The 12887-nt window shown below is 42.7% G+C and overlaps 1 protein-coding gene across 1 annotated transcript in view; it reads right to left on the reverse strand.

Annotated features, from left to right (window-relative positions):
• The window catches only part of ece2a (endothelin converting enzyme 2a), a 270914-nt gene that overhangs the window by 133239 nt on the left and 124788 nt on the right, over positions 1-12887 (reverse strand). Inside the window, exon 2 of the mRNA XM_060906041.1 lies at positions 2389-2672. Coding sequence (XP_060762024.1) covers positions 2389-2672 — 284 coding nt within the window. The remainder of the gene's footprint in view (positions 1-2388; positions 2673-12887) is intronic.

Consider the following 12887-nt stretch of genomic DNA (forward strand, 5'->3'; position numbering starts at 1 on the left):
CAAGAATCAAAATTGAAATGTGTTTCTTTTGAAAAAATAAAATAAATGCAGTAAAACATCAAATTATGTACTTTTGCAGTACAGGTCAAAGATTATTTACAAATAAATACTTTCAGTTTTAATTACAATTTCAACATACCATCCCAACTTTTTCTGATTTGGGGTTGTAACTAAGCCATTTTCCAACACACACACACAAAAAAAAAAACCCGTCAGCAATACAGGATCTTCAGGAGGCCTTGTCAAAAATAAAATAAAATTAAAATAAAAAAAACATAACATCTGCAACGCAATGCATAATATATTGATATAAAAAGACAAAGATACCCCTAGCCAACACTGAAGAACTAACACCAGCCAATGATGGTCTCTGACTACCTCATCTCTTCTGAAAGGACTCGCAGCATGGACTACAGTGGACGGACTACGATCTCGCATTCTGCACTCGTGTAAAGCCAAATAACTAACAAGACATTACAGCAGTCTGTATCCCCAAAAAAAATCCTGTTTCTAAAAGGCCAAAGCACATCTCATCTCATCTCATTATCTCTAACTGCTTTATCCTGTTCTACAGGGTCACAGGCAAGCTGGAGCCTATCCCAGCTGACTACGGGTGAAAGGCGGGGTACACCCTGGACAAGTCGCCAGGTCATCACAGGGCTGACACATAGACACAGACAACCATTCACACTCACATTCACACCTACGGTCAATTTAGAGTCACCAGTTAACCTAACCTGCATGTCTTTGGACTGTTGGGGAAACCGGAGCACCCGGAGGAAACCCACGCGGACACGGGGAGAACATGTAAACTCCGCACAGAAAGGCCCTCGCCGGCCACGGGGCTCGAACCCGGACCTTCTTGCTGTGAGGCGACAGCGCTAACCACTACACCACCGTGCCGCCCCAGCCGAAGTACATATTAATACTAATTAAATGTGTCAAAATATAGTGTTAGACACTTTTGACGGAGTAATTAGTGCAGAATGAAAACAAAGATACAAGTATAGTGCAGTGAAAATCTTTTCATTGTATATCCTAGCTTGTTAGGAAGCTGGTGTCAGAGTGAAGATTCTGCCATGATATAGTGTCACTAAAGCAGTGAAGATTAAGGGTCTCGCTCAAGGGCTCAACAGTGGTTACTTGCCAGTGCTGGGGCTTGAACTCACAACCATCTGGGGTGGGTTTCCCAAAAGCATCGCAGCAGAAAGATCATCGTTAAATGGTAGAGCGAGCAGTACAATGAACACTCGCTCTCCTAGTTAAGACGCTCTTAGCGTTAAGAGACTTTTGGGAAACCCACCACTGACCAGTAGCACAGAGCCTTAATCACTCAGCCAATACTGACATCAAATGAATGACAGTGCTTTGATTTGTCCCCAGGATGTCCTGTTTACTCGAGCAGATACACTGAGTGCGTTTACATGCACATAGAGAAAATCGAATTTCTGCCGTAGCTTGACTGAAATCGAAGTTCTAAATGCCATGGATACACCTTAGCTCGGCTGAAATCGAAACGAACTGGATTTCTCGTAATCGAGCTACGCGACCTAGATTATGCGATTGTAGCCGAGCTACTTAGTGCATGTAACCCTATCGAGCTACATAGTCGAGCTACTTACTTCCCTTCCGGAAGTGACGAGTGATGGGACCACAAGCGGGAAACACAACAGCCTCAGTCGGCATGACAACAGTAGTAGTAGCGAGCAGCAGAAGAGGTCAGGAGGAACAAGTAGACAAAAAACAAAAACAATTGAACTTTTTGTGTGTTTATTAAGACACAAGTTAAATTGTAAGCAAAAAATGGACTTTAGAAAAATATACAATTGTGCAAAATAAGTTGTCTTACAAAACAGTGGTCTGCGCAGGACAGTTTGTAGCCAACAGGTGGCAATAACATGTGGTGTGAATGTAAAGTGGAAATCACTCCTCTTCTTCATGACGACAACCGGAAGTGTACCAACACGATGGGGCATGTAGCGCCACCTGTGGCTCGGGTGCACAATGTACCTCACACAATAGCTCGATTTCCTTGTGTGCATGTAGGATTGGATTTCTCTGGCACCCTGCTGGGACCCTTAGCTTGATTACCGACAGTAGCTCGATTTGGATCGCACTGACTGACCAACTAAGCAACTTCATTCCACTCTGGATCAGTTCAAACGATTTCTCTTCTCCTGCACTAATTCACTTGTTTGACCAATCAATCGGAGATCTCTACTTCCAAAGACCGCCAAAACTAATTCTCTCTCTAATGCAAAAACTACAGCCACCAAGCCACAGCTTTGGATATCAGAAGAATTTAAAAATATTTAAATGGAAAATAATAAAATACTGTATAAAATGACAATAAATACCAGCCCCTAATGATATACCAGACTGTATTACCTCTTTGAGAACTTTGTGCAGTAGCTGGGTGCTGGTATCTGATATGTTCCAGGGGTCTCGTTCCTCCACAAGCATGGCATCCAGCGTACCCTTTTCCATGACCACGTCAAATGAGGAATCAGGGAAAGCCAGACAACGGGCATCCATGCACACCCAGCTCATGCCCATGCAGTCAGAGTGGCGCTGGGCCATGCTCTCTACACACACACTGGAGTAGTCCACATTAGTGATGGTCATGTAGCCGGCCAGGTACATCTGAAAGCTTAGAGCGCTGTTCCCACAACCTGAAAATAAGGAAAGGGTAAAGACGATATTGAAAAGCCGACATCAAGACTTGGTTGCAGGATTTGTCTATAAACATTATAGATGAGATGCTAAACTGAAGTAGACTTCAATACCAGGGGTCTCAACTATGGGCCTATCCAGATTGTACAATTTTTTCTGGATACCAAACACACATTAATTCTCAAACATCTCATCTCATCTCATTATCTCTAGCCGCTTTATCCTGTTCTACAGGGTCGCAGGCAAGCTGGAGCCTATCCCAGCTGACTACGGGCGAAAGGCGGGGTACACCCTGGACAAGTCGCCAGGTCATCACAGGGCTGACACATAGATACAGACAACCATTCACACTCACATTCACACCTACGGTCAATTTAGAGTCACCAGTTAACCTAACCTGCATGTCTTTGGACTGCGGAGGAAACCGGAGCACCCGGAGGAAACCCACGCGGACACGGGGAGAACATGCAAACTCCGCACAGAAAGGCCCTCGCCGGCCACGGGGCTCGAACCCGGACCTTCTTGCTGTGAGGCGACAGCGCTAACCACTACACCACCGTGCCGCCCATTCTCAAACATATTTTCCGATTTTTCATCCAGACACAGAGAGGCTATTAAAATTCCACCAGTTTCACAAGTAAGTGTCTAATCTGCACACACACACACACACCTTCCACACAGGCTTGCCAAATCCCCCCAGGATCAACCCAGCCTGATCCTGACCTACCCAGGTATTCTACGATAGATGACCTGAAAACCCTGATGCAGCATTACACTACAGTACACAGAGGCTTTAGCATCCAGTTTGATACAAGTTGCCAGATCCTCTCCAGTCAGCTCAATTTACTTGTAATATGAGTGATTAATGAAGGTTGATTAAAAAGCATGCCAACTGTAAAGTGTTTGCAATATAAGTTACTGCCAACAGTGTTCTTGTGTGTTTGTTTATTGAATGATGGTTACTATGGGAGCGACCTTATGATACAGATGACCTCTCATTTTCAGAATCAGGTTTATTGGCCAAGTATGTTGACCCACACAAGGAATTTGAATGAAGAAATAAAAGAAAAAAAAAGTATGTATGTAATGTACAATACAGACAATGTAGACCAGAGAGACATTACACAATATAAATATATATTCAGTCTACAATATCAACAATATACACAGTACACAAGATACAGACAATGTGCAGGTTATTTAAAGACAACACACAATACACGTGTGCGTGCGCGCGCACACACACACACACACACAAGACGGTCAATGTACACAGAGTGCAGTGTGGTAGCATAAACACTACAGTGCTGAGCGTAAATGAGTGCACCCCCTTTGAAAAGTAACATTTTAAACAATCTCTCAATGAACACAAACAATTTCCAAAATGTTGAAAAGACAAAGTTTAATATCACATCTGTTTAACTTATAACGGGAAAGTAAGGTTAATAATATAACTTAGATTACACATTTTTCAGTTTTACTCAAATTAGGGTGGTGCAAAAATGAGTACACCCCACAACAAAAACTACTACATCTAGTACTTTGTAAGGCCTCCATGATTTTTAATGACAGCACCAAGTCTTCTAGGCATGGAATGAACAAATTGGCGACATTTTGCAACATCAATCTTTTTCCATTCTTCAACAATAACCTCTTTTAGTGACTGGATGCTGGATGGAGAGTGATGCTCAACTTGTCTCTTCAGAATTCCCCATAGGTGTTTGATTGGGTTCAGATCAGGAGACATACTTGGCCACTGAATCACTTTCACCCTGTTCTTCTTCGGAAATCCAACAGTGGCCTTAGATGTGTGTTTAGTCATGTTGGAAAAGTGCACGATGACCAAGGGCACGGAGTGATGGTAGCATCTTCTCTTTCAGTATAGAGCAATATGTCTGTGAATTCATGATGCCATCAGTGAAATGCAGCTCCCCGACACCAGCAGCACTCATGCAGCCCCACATAAGGACACTGCCACCACCATGTTTCACTGTAGGCACCATGCATTTTTCTTTGTATTCCTCACCTTTGCGACGCCATACAGTTTTGAAGCCATCAGTTCCAAAAACATTTATCTTGGTCTCATCACTCCAGAGTATAGAGTCCCAGTAGTCTTCATCTTTGTCAGCATGGGCCCTGGCAAACTCTAGGCAGGCTTTTTTGTGCCTGGGCTTTAGGAGAGGCTTCTTTCGTGGATGGCATTCATGCATGCCATTCCTCTGCAGTGTACGCTGTATTGTGTTACGGGAAATAGTCGCCGCATTTTGGCTTTCTACTTCTTTAGAAGAAGAAAAGAAGAAACCTTTATTTGTCACATGCACACTTCAAGCACAGTGAAATTCATCCTCTGCATTTAACAAATCTGAAGCAGTGAACACACACACACACTCAGAGCAGTGGGCAGCCACACCAGAGCGCCCGGGGAGCAGTCAGGGGTTAGGTACCTTGCTCAAGGGCACCTCAGCCCAAGGCCGCCCCATGTCAACCTAACTGCATGTCTTTGGATTGTGGGGAAAACCGGAGCACCCGGAGGAAACATGCAGACACGGGAAGAACATGCGAACTCCACACAAAGGCCCTCGCCGGCCGCTGGGTTCGAACCCAGAACCTTCTTGCTGTGAGGCGACCATGCTAACCACTACACCACCATGCTGCCCAGATAACTGCAGTGAACTTGCATGCCGATTTTCTTCAATCCTTCTCATCAGAAGACGCTCCTGTCAAGGTGTTAACTTCCGTGGATGACCTGGACGTCTCTGTGAGATGGTTGCAGTTCCATCTTTCTTAAATTTTTGTACCACTTTTGCTACAGTATTCTGACTGATAAGTAAAGCTTTGCTGATCTTCTTGTAGCCTTCACCTTTGTGGTGTAAAGAAATTATTTTCTTTCTCAGGTCTTGTGTCATTTCTCTTCCATGTGGTGCCGTTGCTGACAGCATGAAATGGGGAGGGGTTTTCTTTAAGTAACACCCTTTTATAGTCAACTGTCTGCTGGACACCTGTGTAATGACGAATTAGACTCACTTGTGATTATATTCTTGTTAAATTAGACATTTGTCGTCTACAATTTAGCTTTGCTCCAGAGACTTTCAGTGGGGTGTACTCATTTTTACACCACCCTAATTTGAGTAAAACTGAAAAATGTGTAATCTAAGTTATATTATTAACCTTACTTTCCCATTACAAGTTAAACAGATGTTATATTAAACTTTGTCTTGTCAACATTTTGGAAATTGTTTGTGTTCATTGAGATATTGTTTAAAATGTTACTTTTCAAAGTTTATGCTGAGCACTGTATATGATACAATAGGCACAACTGGCAAACCGTTACTATTAGAGCTGAGACTTCAGCCCAGCCAAAACTTAGTCAGACACACCACAAAAGCAACAGGGCAAAGGATTTTTGCAAGGGATTAGCAGCAGGCTGCCAGGTTGCTCCGTTTTGTGTAGTTGTCGAAGTCGATTTTAAAAGTAACTAAGTAAATTACATAGGGAAATGAATACTTAAGTATGAGTGAACAATACTCTGGCGAGCGTGCGTGGAAGAAGAGTCTGAAGACAGAAATCTTAGTTTCTCGGTCGTTAGCCTGCGCTACTTGCTCTCGATAGCACAGGCTTGACCACTTTATTAGCATTCGCTAGCACTACTGATGAATGCTACACCGGCTGGAAGGTTAGTTCACTGCCGCACTAATGGCGCCAACTCGCAGTTAAGCTAGGGTGATAAATTTTGGTCCCTCTCACTATAAATCAAAATCTGATTGGTTAATTCATTTATTACTTCCTACATAAACACACACTGCCATGGCTTTCTGTCCCAGCAATGATGTCCTAACCAATGAGTGAGCCAGCTCTAAAGTCTTCTCTGCCTAGAGACAGCAAACAAAAACATCTTATTGGATAACTCTATTTTAATGTTTTCAGGACAGTAACCCTTTCATTTCTAAAGCAAATTTTATAGAAAATGAAGCCAAATTAGAAGAGAATAATTATAATGAAATTAGGAAAGAAATTAAATATCCATCCATCCATTATCCGTAATCGTTTATCCTGTTCAGGGTCGTGGGCAAGCTGGAGCCTATCCCAGCTGACTACGGGCGAGAGGCGGGGTACACCCTGGACAAGTCGCCAGATCATCGCAGGGCTGACACAGAGACACAGACAACCATTCACAGTCACATTCACACCTACGGTCAATGCAGAGCCACCAATTAGCCTAACCTGCATGTTAACCTGCCAATTAAATATAACATTTGAAATGCTGATATGTTTGGGCCTGAAGGCCCTGACGGTTCCCCTCTGCACAACAGTATATAGCAGGATAGTTCAAATTAGCGATTTATGAGGGTGATGGCATGGGGAAAGAACTGGTTCATTTGTTTTCCAACTATACTCCTATTAACTTAAAAATTCTGTTCATGCAGTATGCTTTTAAATAATAAGATTTTCCCACCGATTGATCGATGAGCTAACAGTCAACCTAAGTAAACTGGTCCATTTTAGGATGCTTCCAGTTTTTGGTGGTGTCTTATATTTTACGTGTGTTAATGTATTTGTTAAACATAATCAAAGGGAATGTATGAACAAATATATCAAAAGTGACTTCTCTGTAAACTCTACAAATAACACTTATAAATAATTTAAAAATTAACACACATTAATTAGGCCTCCTCCTTATTACACAACAATATCCCAGTCTCAAAGAACTGTCTATTATAATAAGGAACAAAATTCTTTAATTTAATACATGGTTTTACCAGACTATGACCAATTTATTCTGTCTTGGTGCAAGTACCAGCCTCAGCCTGAGTGTAACTGACAGTCACGTTTTGACACCTCTGTTCTAAAACCGTGAGTAACACTAATTATCACTCATTTCGTTTGGCTAATTAGAGCCCTTAACAAGTTCCGAGTTAGCAAAGAAATTTAATTACAGATTCGCTCCTTTTCTCTCACCTCTTTCTTTTATTTTCTATATCCTGATCTATGTTGAACAGTTAAGGAGTTCACTACATTGACATGATGTGTTTACGGTACACAGGAAAGCAACCACACAGAAATAATTTGAGAAAACAGGGAAAATCAGTATAGTTATCTGGAAGACTTGGGGAAACCTGTCTCCATCTTTAAAAGATTCAATCTGATTTGCTTTAAAGTCCTTTGCAAGACTACCTAGAGAATAAGGACAATTATTTACTATATCAAGGAAAAAAAACGTCTGCAGAAGAACGATTTCTAGTTCAAGCATTAATATGTGGCTGGCTTTATTCCCTAAATGTGGATCATACAACCTTGTAAAAAAAGATGAAGGAAAAAAAAAGATATAGAGATAATTACTGAGCAGAAATATACATTAAGTACAACTTTACATATACTACTACTACTACTATTATTATGCCGGGCGTGGTGGCGCGTGCCTGTAATCCAACTGGTTGCCTTAGTATATTCATAATATACTAAGGCAACCAGTGGCATCATGGTTAGCACTGTCGCCTTACAGCAAGAATGTTCTGGATTCAAACCTCATGGCCGACAGGGGCCTTTCTGTGCGGAGTTTGCATGTTCTCCCCGTGTCCACGTGGGTTTCCTCCGGGTGCTCCGGTTTCCCCCACAGTCCAAAGACATGCAGGTTAGGTTAACTGGTGACTCTAAATTGACCGTAGGTGTGAGTGTGAATGGTTGTCTGTGTCTATGTGTCAGCCCTGTGATGACCTGGCGACTTGTCCAGGGTGTACCCCGCCTTTCGCCCGTAGTCAGCTGGGATAGGCTCCAGCTTGCCTGCGACCCTGTAGAACAGGATAAAGCGGCTAGAGATAATGAGATGAAGAAAAAAAAACCTCTGCAGAAGAACGATTTCTAGTTTGAGCATTAATATGGGGCTGGCTTTATTCCCTAAATGTGGATCATACAACCCTGTAAAAAAAGATGAAGGAAAAAAAAAAAAAGATATAGAGATAATTACTGAGCATAAATATACAGTACATTAAGTACAACTTTACATATACTACTACTACTACTACTAATAATAATAATAATAATAATTATTATTATTATTATTATTATTATGCCGGGCGTGGTGGCGCGTGCCTGTAATCCAACTGGCTGCCTTAGTATATTCATAATATACTAAAGCAACCAGTGGCATCATGGTTAGCACTGTCGCCTTACAGCAAGAATGTTCTGGATTCAAACCTCATGGCCGACAGGGGCCTTTCTGTGCGGAGTTTGTATGTTCTCCCAGTGTCTGAGTGGGTTTCCTCTTGTGTGCTCCGGTTTCCCCCACAGTTCAAAGACATGCAGATGAGGTAAAAATACCCAGCCACTGGGGTTGCACAAGCCAGTCCATACTTAGTGCCAGTCCCAAGCCCAGATAGATTAGGCAGGGTTGCATCAGGAAGGGCATCTGGTGTAAAACTTAAGCCAAGTCAAACATGCAGATCATGACGAGCCACTGTGGCAACCCCTAATGGGAGCAGCTGAAAACAACGTACTAAGGCAACTTTTTGCATTTAATAGTTTTACATTCTTATATGTTTGAAATGCTAGTGGTTCCTTATATAGGTTATTTAAGTGAACAAGTTCTGCTGATCTGTGGGAGGGAAAAAAAAAAAAAGTGTAAATTTCTGAAGACCAGAAACAAACATTTTCCCCCTCATAGGTATAGCGTTACAGAGACACAGTCCAATCATCTCATAAGTATTTGTGATTTTGATTGTTGACATTAAATACCCGTCAAGGAAAACTGCATTGTATTAAATGGTGAGAGTTTTGTTTTCCTTTTGAAGTTTTTTTTTTTTTTTTTTTTTGGGGGGGGGGGGGGGGGGGGGGGGGGGGTAGTGGTGGGGGACTTTTGTTTTTCAAATTACAGGTATTTGTGTGTTTTGAAAGAAAGAAAGAAAGAAAGAAAGAAAATCACTCTGTCTTCAAGAACACCCCCTAACCTTTCTCTATTTCTGCCATGGCAACATGGACACGTTACTGGGGATCTGGATGCTTTTGCATTCCAAGAAGGCCATAACCCCATGGAACAAACACTGTGTACTCCCCACTCCAACCCACCTGATTTAATTCATCAAGATCTTGATAACGAGCTGCTGAGTTGAACTAGGTGTTAGAGCAAGGAAAACCTGATTCAAGTCATACTGTAACAGAATATGGCTGTGTGTGACCTTTATACCTTAACCTTAGATGCACTTGCATACGGTATGTTGGCTACAAACATAGGAACACTTGGCTGCAGCATACAAAGTTTCAACAGAAACAGTTGTTTCTTATACAACCAATAAACATGCACAGTTGCATTTAGAAGTTTATATACACAGACAAATATCATGGCAATATTGGGTTTTCAGTGATTTCTTTGAACTGTTCTTTTTCTGTGGCAGAATGATTGTACAACATCTTTAATAAAAACAAACAAGAATTTGGTAACAAGTTTCAATGTATTTTGCGTTTTCTGAAATCAACACAGGGTCAGAATTATACATACAGCACACCTAATATTTGGGTAAATGTCCTTCAGCAAGTTTCACCTTGACCAGATGCTTTTGGTAGCCATCAACAAGCTTCTGGCAGAATTCTGGTTGCATACTTGAACACTGAATTGGTAGAGTCCAATTAAATTTGTGTGTTCCCTGGCACAGACCCAACTTTTAAGCACAGTCCACATATTTTTGATAGGGTTTAGTACAGGACCTGTTTTAACTCTTTACCCCTTAAAACAGTTGCTACAGCCACCCTTGTATATGTATATACTGTTAACCCTTAGAACATCTCACCTCATCTCATTATCTCTAGCCGCTTTATCCTTCTACAGGGTTGCAGGCAAGCTGGAGCCTATCCCAGCTGACTATGGGCGAAAGGCGGGGTACACCCTGGACAAGTCGCCAGGTCATCACAGGGCTGACACATAGATACAGACAACCATTCACACTCACATTCACACCTACGGTCAATTTAGAGTCACCAGTTAACCTAACCTGCATGTCTTTGGACTGTGGGGGAAACCGGAGCACCCGGAGGAAACCCACGTGGACACGGGGAGAACATGCAAACTCCACACAGAAAGGCCCCGGCCACGGGGCTCGAACCCAGACCTTCTTGCTGTGAGGCGACAGCGCTAACCACTACACCACCGTGTCACCACCCCTTAGAACACAAGAAAAAAAGTCTAAAGACAAGGTTTTGACAAGGTTTTAGACAAGGCATCATATGTCGTCATTATGGGATATACATGGGGTTGTCATATGTCGTCATTAAGGGACATACACGGGGTCATCATATGTCATCATTAAGGGGTAAAGAGTTAAGCTTAAAAGGTACTGACTCAAAGTCGGTTGAAATTTTTAATTCTTTTTACTGTGCATAGCATTTTTCTATGCCATGCAAAAACAATATCATGCAGATGAGACGCGATCATTTTGATGTGACGAAGGTCGCTTTTCTCCGTTTTAGGACCAAATATTCCACCTCTTGGTGCCAAACAGTATGGCCCTATGGAAACAGCCAAACGCAAGGAGCTTGAACTAATTTTCATAACTATAGAACTGGGCCACACCAAGATGGCAACCGTGTGGGAAATATCAGGACTCTGCATCGACCTCAGAGAGTTCTGAGTCACAGGTATGTAATTTGTGGTTGATATTTGCAAATAGATATCTGAATCAAAAGATGAACACATCTTTTCTGTTACTGCTTTTGTGTTATCGTTTCTTTCTCTGTAATATCAAAACATTCGGTGTATAACTCCATACTCACTCACCAATCCAAGACAAGCCCTGCAAATTCTTCGTCAGATTTCATGCCCATTTCATCCTTCAGTCGATTCCAGCGGTCGATTTGTCCTTTCATGAAAATTCTTGCAGACAACCTTTTGGTTTCCATCACTTTTCTGGAATGCTTTCTAGCTGATTTGGTTTCATATTTTCCTTTTCTGTTGGCCTTTAGCTGGTGGGAGAGCGGAGTCCGACATGTTTGCCCATGCCAACTTGTTTTGGTTAAAAGTCAGTCAAATACACCCCACGGTGGTCACGTGATATTATTGCTCACTTGCTTCGGCCATTTCCGGAATCCTAAAATGTGGGACGCTTTTATCTTAGCAAAACATTTACACATAGGATACATGGTGTGTGCAGCAGCACAACTGTTCAATTCCAACTCCAATCAACTTCAAACCAACACAAAACATCTCGAAATTCCAACAGCAATAGAAAGTGTTTTTGCCCAGAATTCAACTTTGTAGTCAGCACCTTTAAACCTAAAAACCTAAAAAAAAAAATCCTTTTAGCATAGCTTACTTATAGCTGTCTGTCGATATTCAACAATGACGAGGTCCTCCTCTTCGTTGCCTTCTTTGCCTTCCCAGGTCTTGCTGCTGTTGCTATGGGGTTGTCACCATCTGTCGCTGTCTCTCATGCGCCCGCTTTCTTGAGAGAGAAGCCCAATCCTGGACTGGCAGATCCTGGGACGACGACAACAGGCGAAGGGACCAGGCACAGGACCAGAGGGAAGGAATTGCCGAAGGCGTTGCTGGGCCCATTTCTCCTCCTTCAGCCTGGTCCATTCTTCCTCGAAGTGGCAGACTCCCTGGGACACAGTCTGCTTCCAGTTCATGCTGTCCTTGGCGAGGATCTCAAGGTCGACAGGAGAGATGTTGCACAACTGCAGGGACCACTTCAAGAACTCCTTCCAACGCTTCTTGGGTCTTCCACAGGAGCAGGTCCCTTCTGTGAGTTCTCCATGGAGGGACCATTCGGATGACATGTCCAGTCCATCGGAGGACATGATGGAGGATCATAGACACCACGCTTGTGGAGTTAACCTTGCTGAGGATCTGCATGTGGGGGGATCCTATCATCCCAAGTCACTCCGAGGATGCGCTGGAGGCAACACATATGGAAGGCTTCAAAGGACTTGATTTGATTCCTGTACAACATCCAGGCTTCACTTTCGTAGAGAAGGGTCGAGATGCAGACTGCATGATAGACCGCGACCTTCATGCGGATGCAGAGGTTGTGGTTCATGAAGAATGCGGCCAAATGCTGAAGAAGCGTGCCTGATACAGGAGGTGACCTCTTCATTCAATGAGACATAGTCAGAGAGAATGCTACCGAGGTACATGAAAGAGTTTGTGTTCTTCAGTACTGCACTGTTGACTGTGATGGCCGTTGGAGGCTCATTGTGGAACAGTGAAGACTGCAGCGTCAGAGTCTTCG

This window comes from Neoarius graeffei, chromosome 23 (assembly GCF_027579695.1).
Source record: "Neoarius graeffei isolate fNeoGra1 chromosome 23, fNeoGra1.pri, whole genome shotgun sequence".
Taxonomy (NCBI): Eukaryota; Metazoa; Chordata; class Actinopteri; order Siluriformes; family Ariidae; genus Neoarius; species Neoarius graeffei.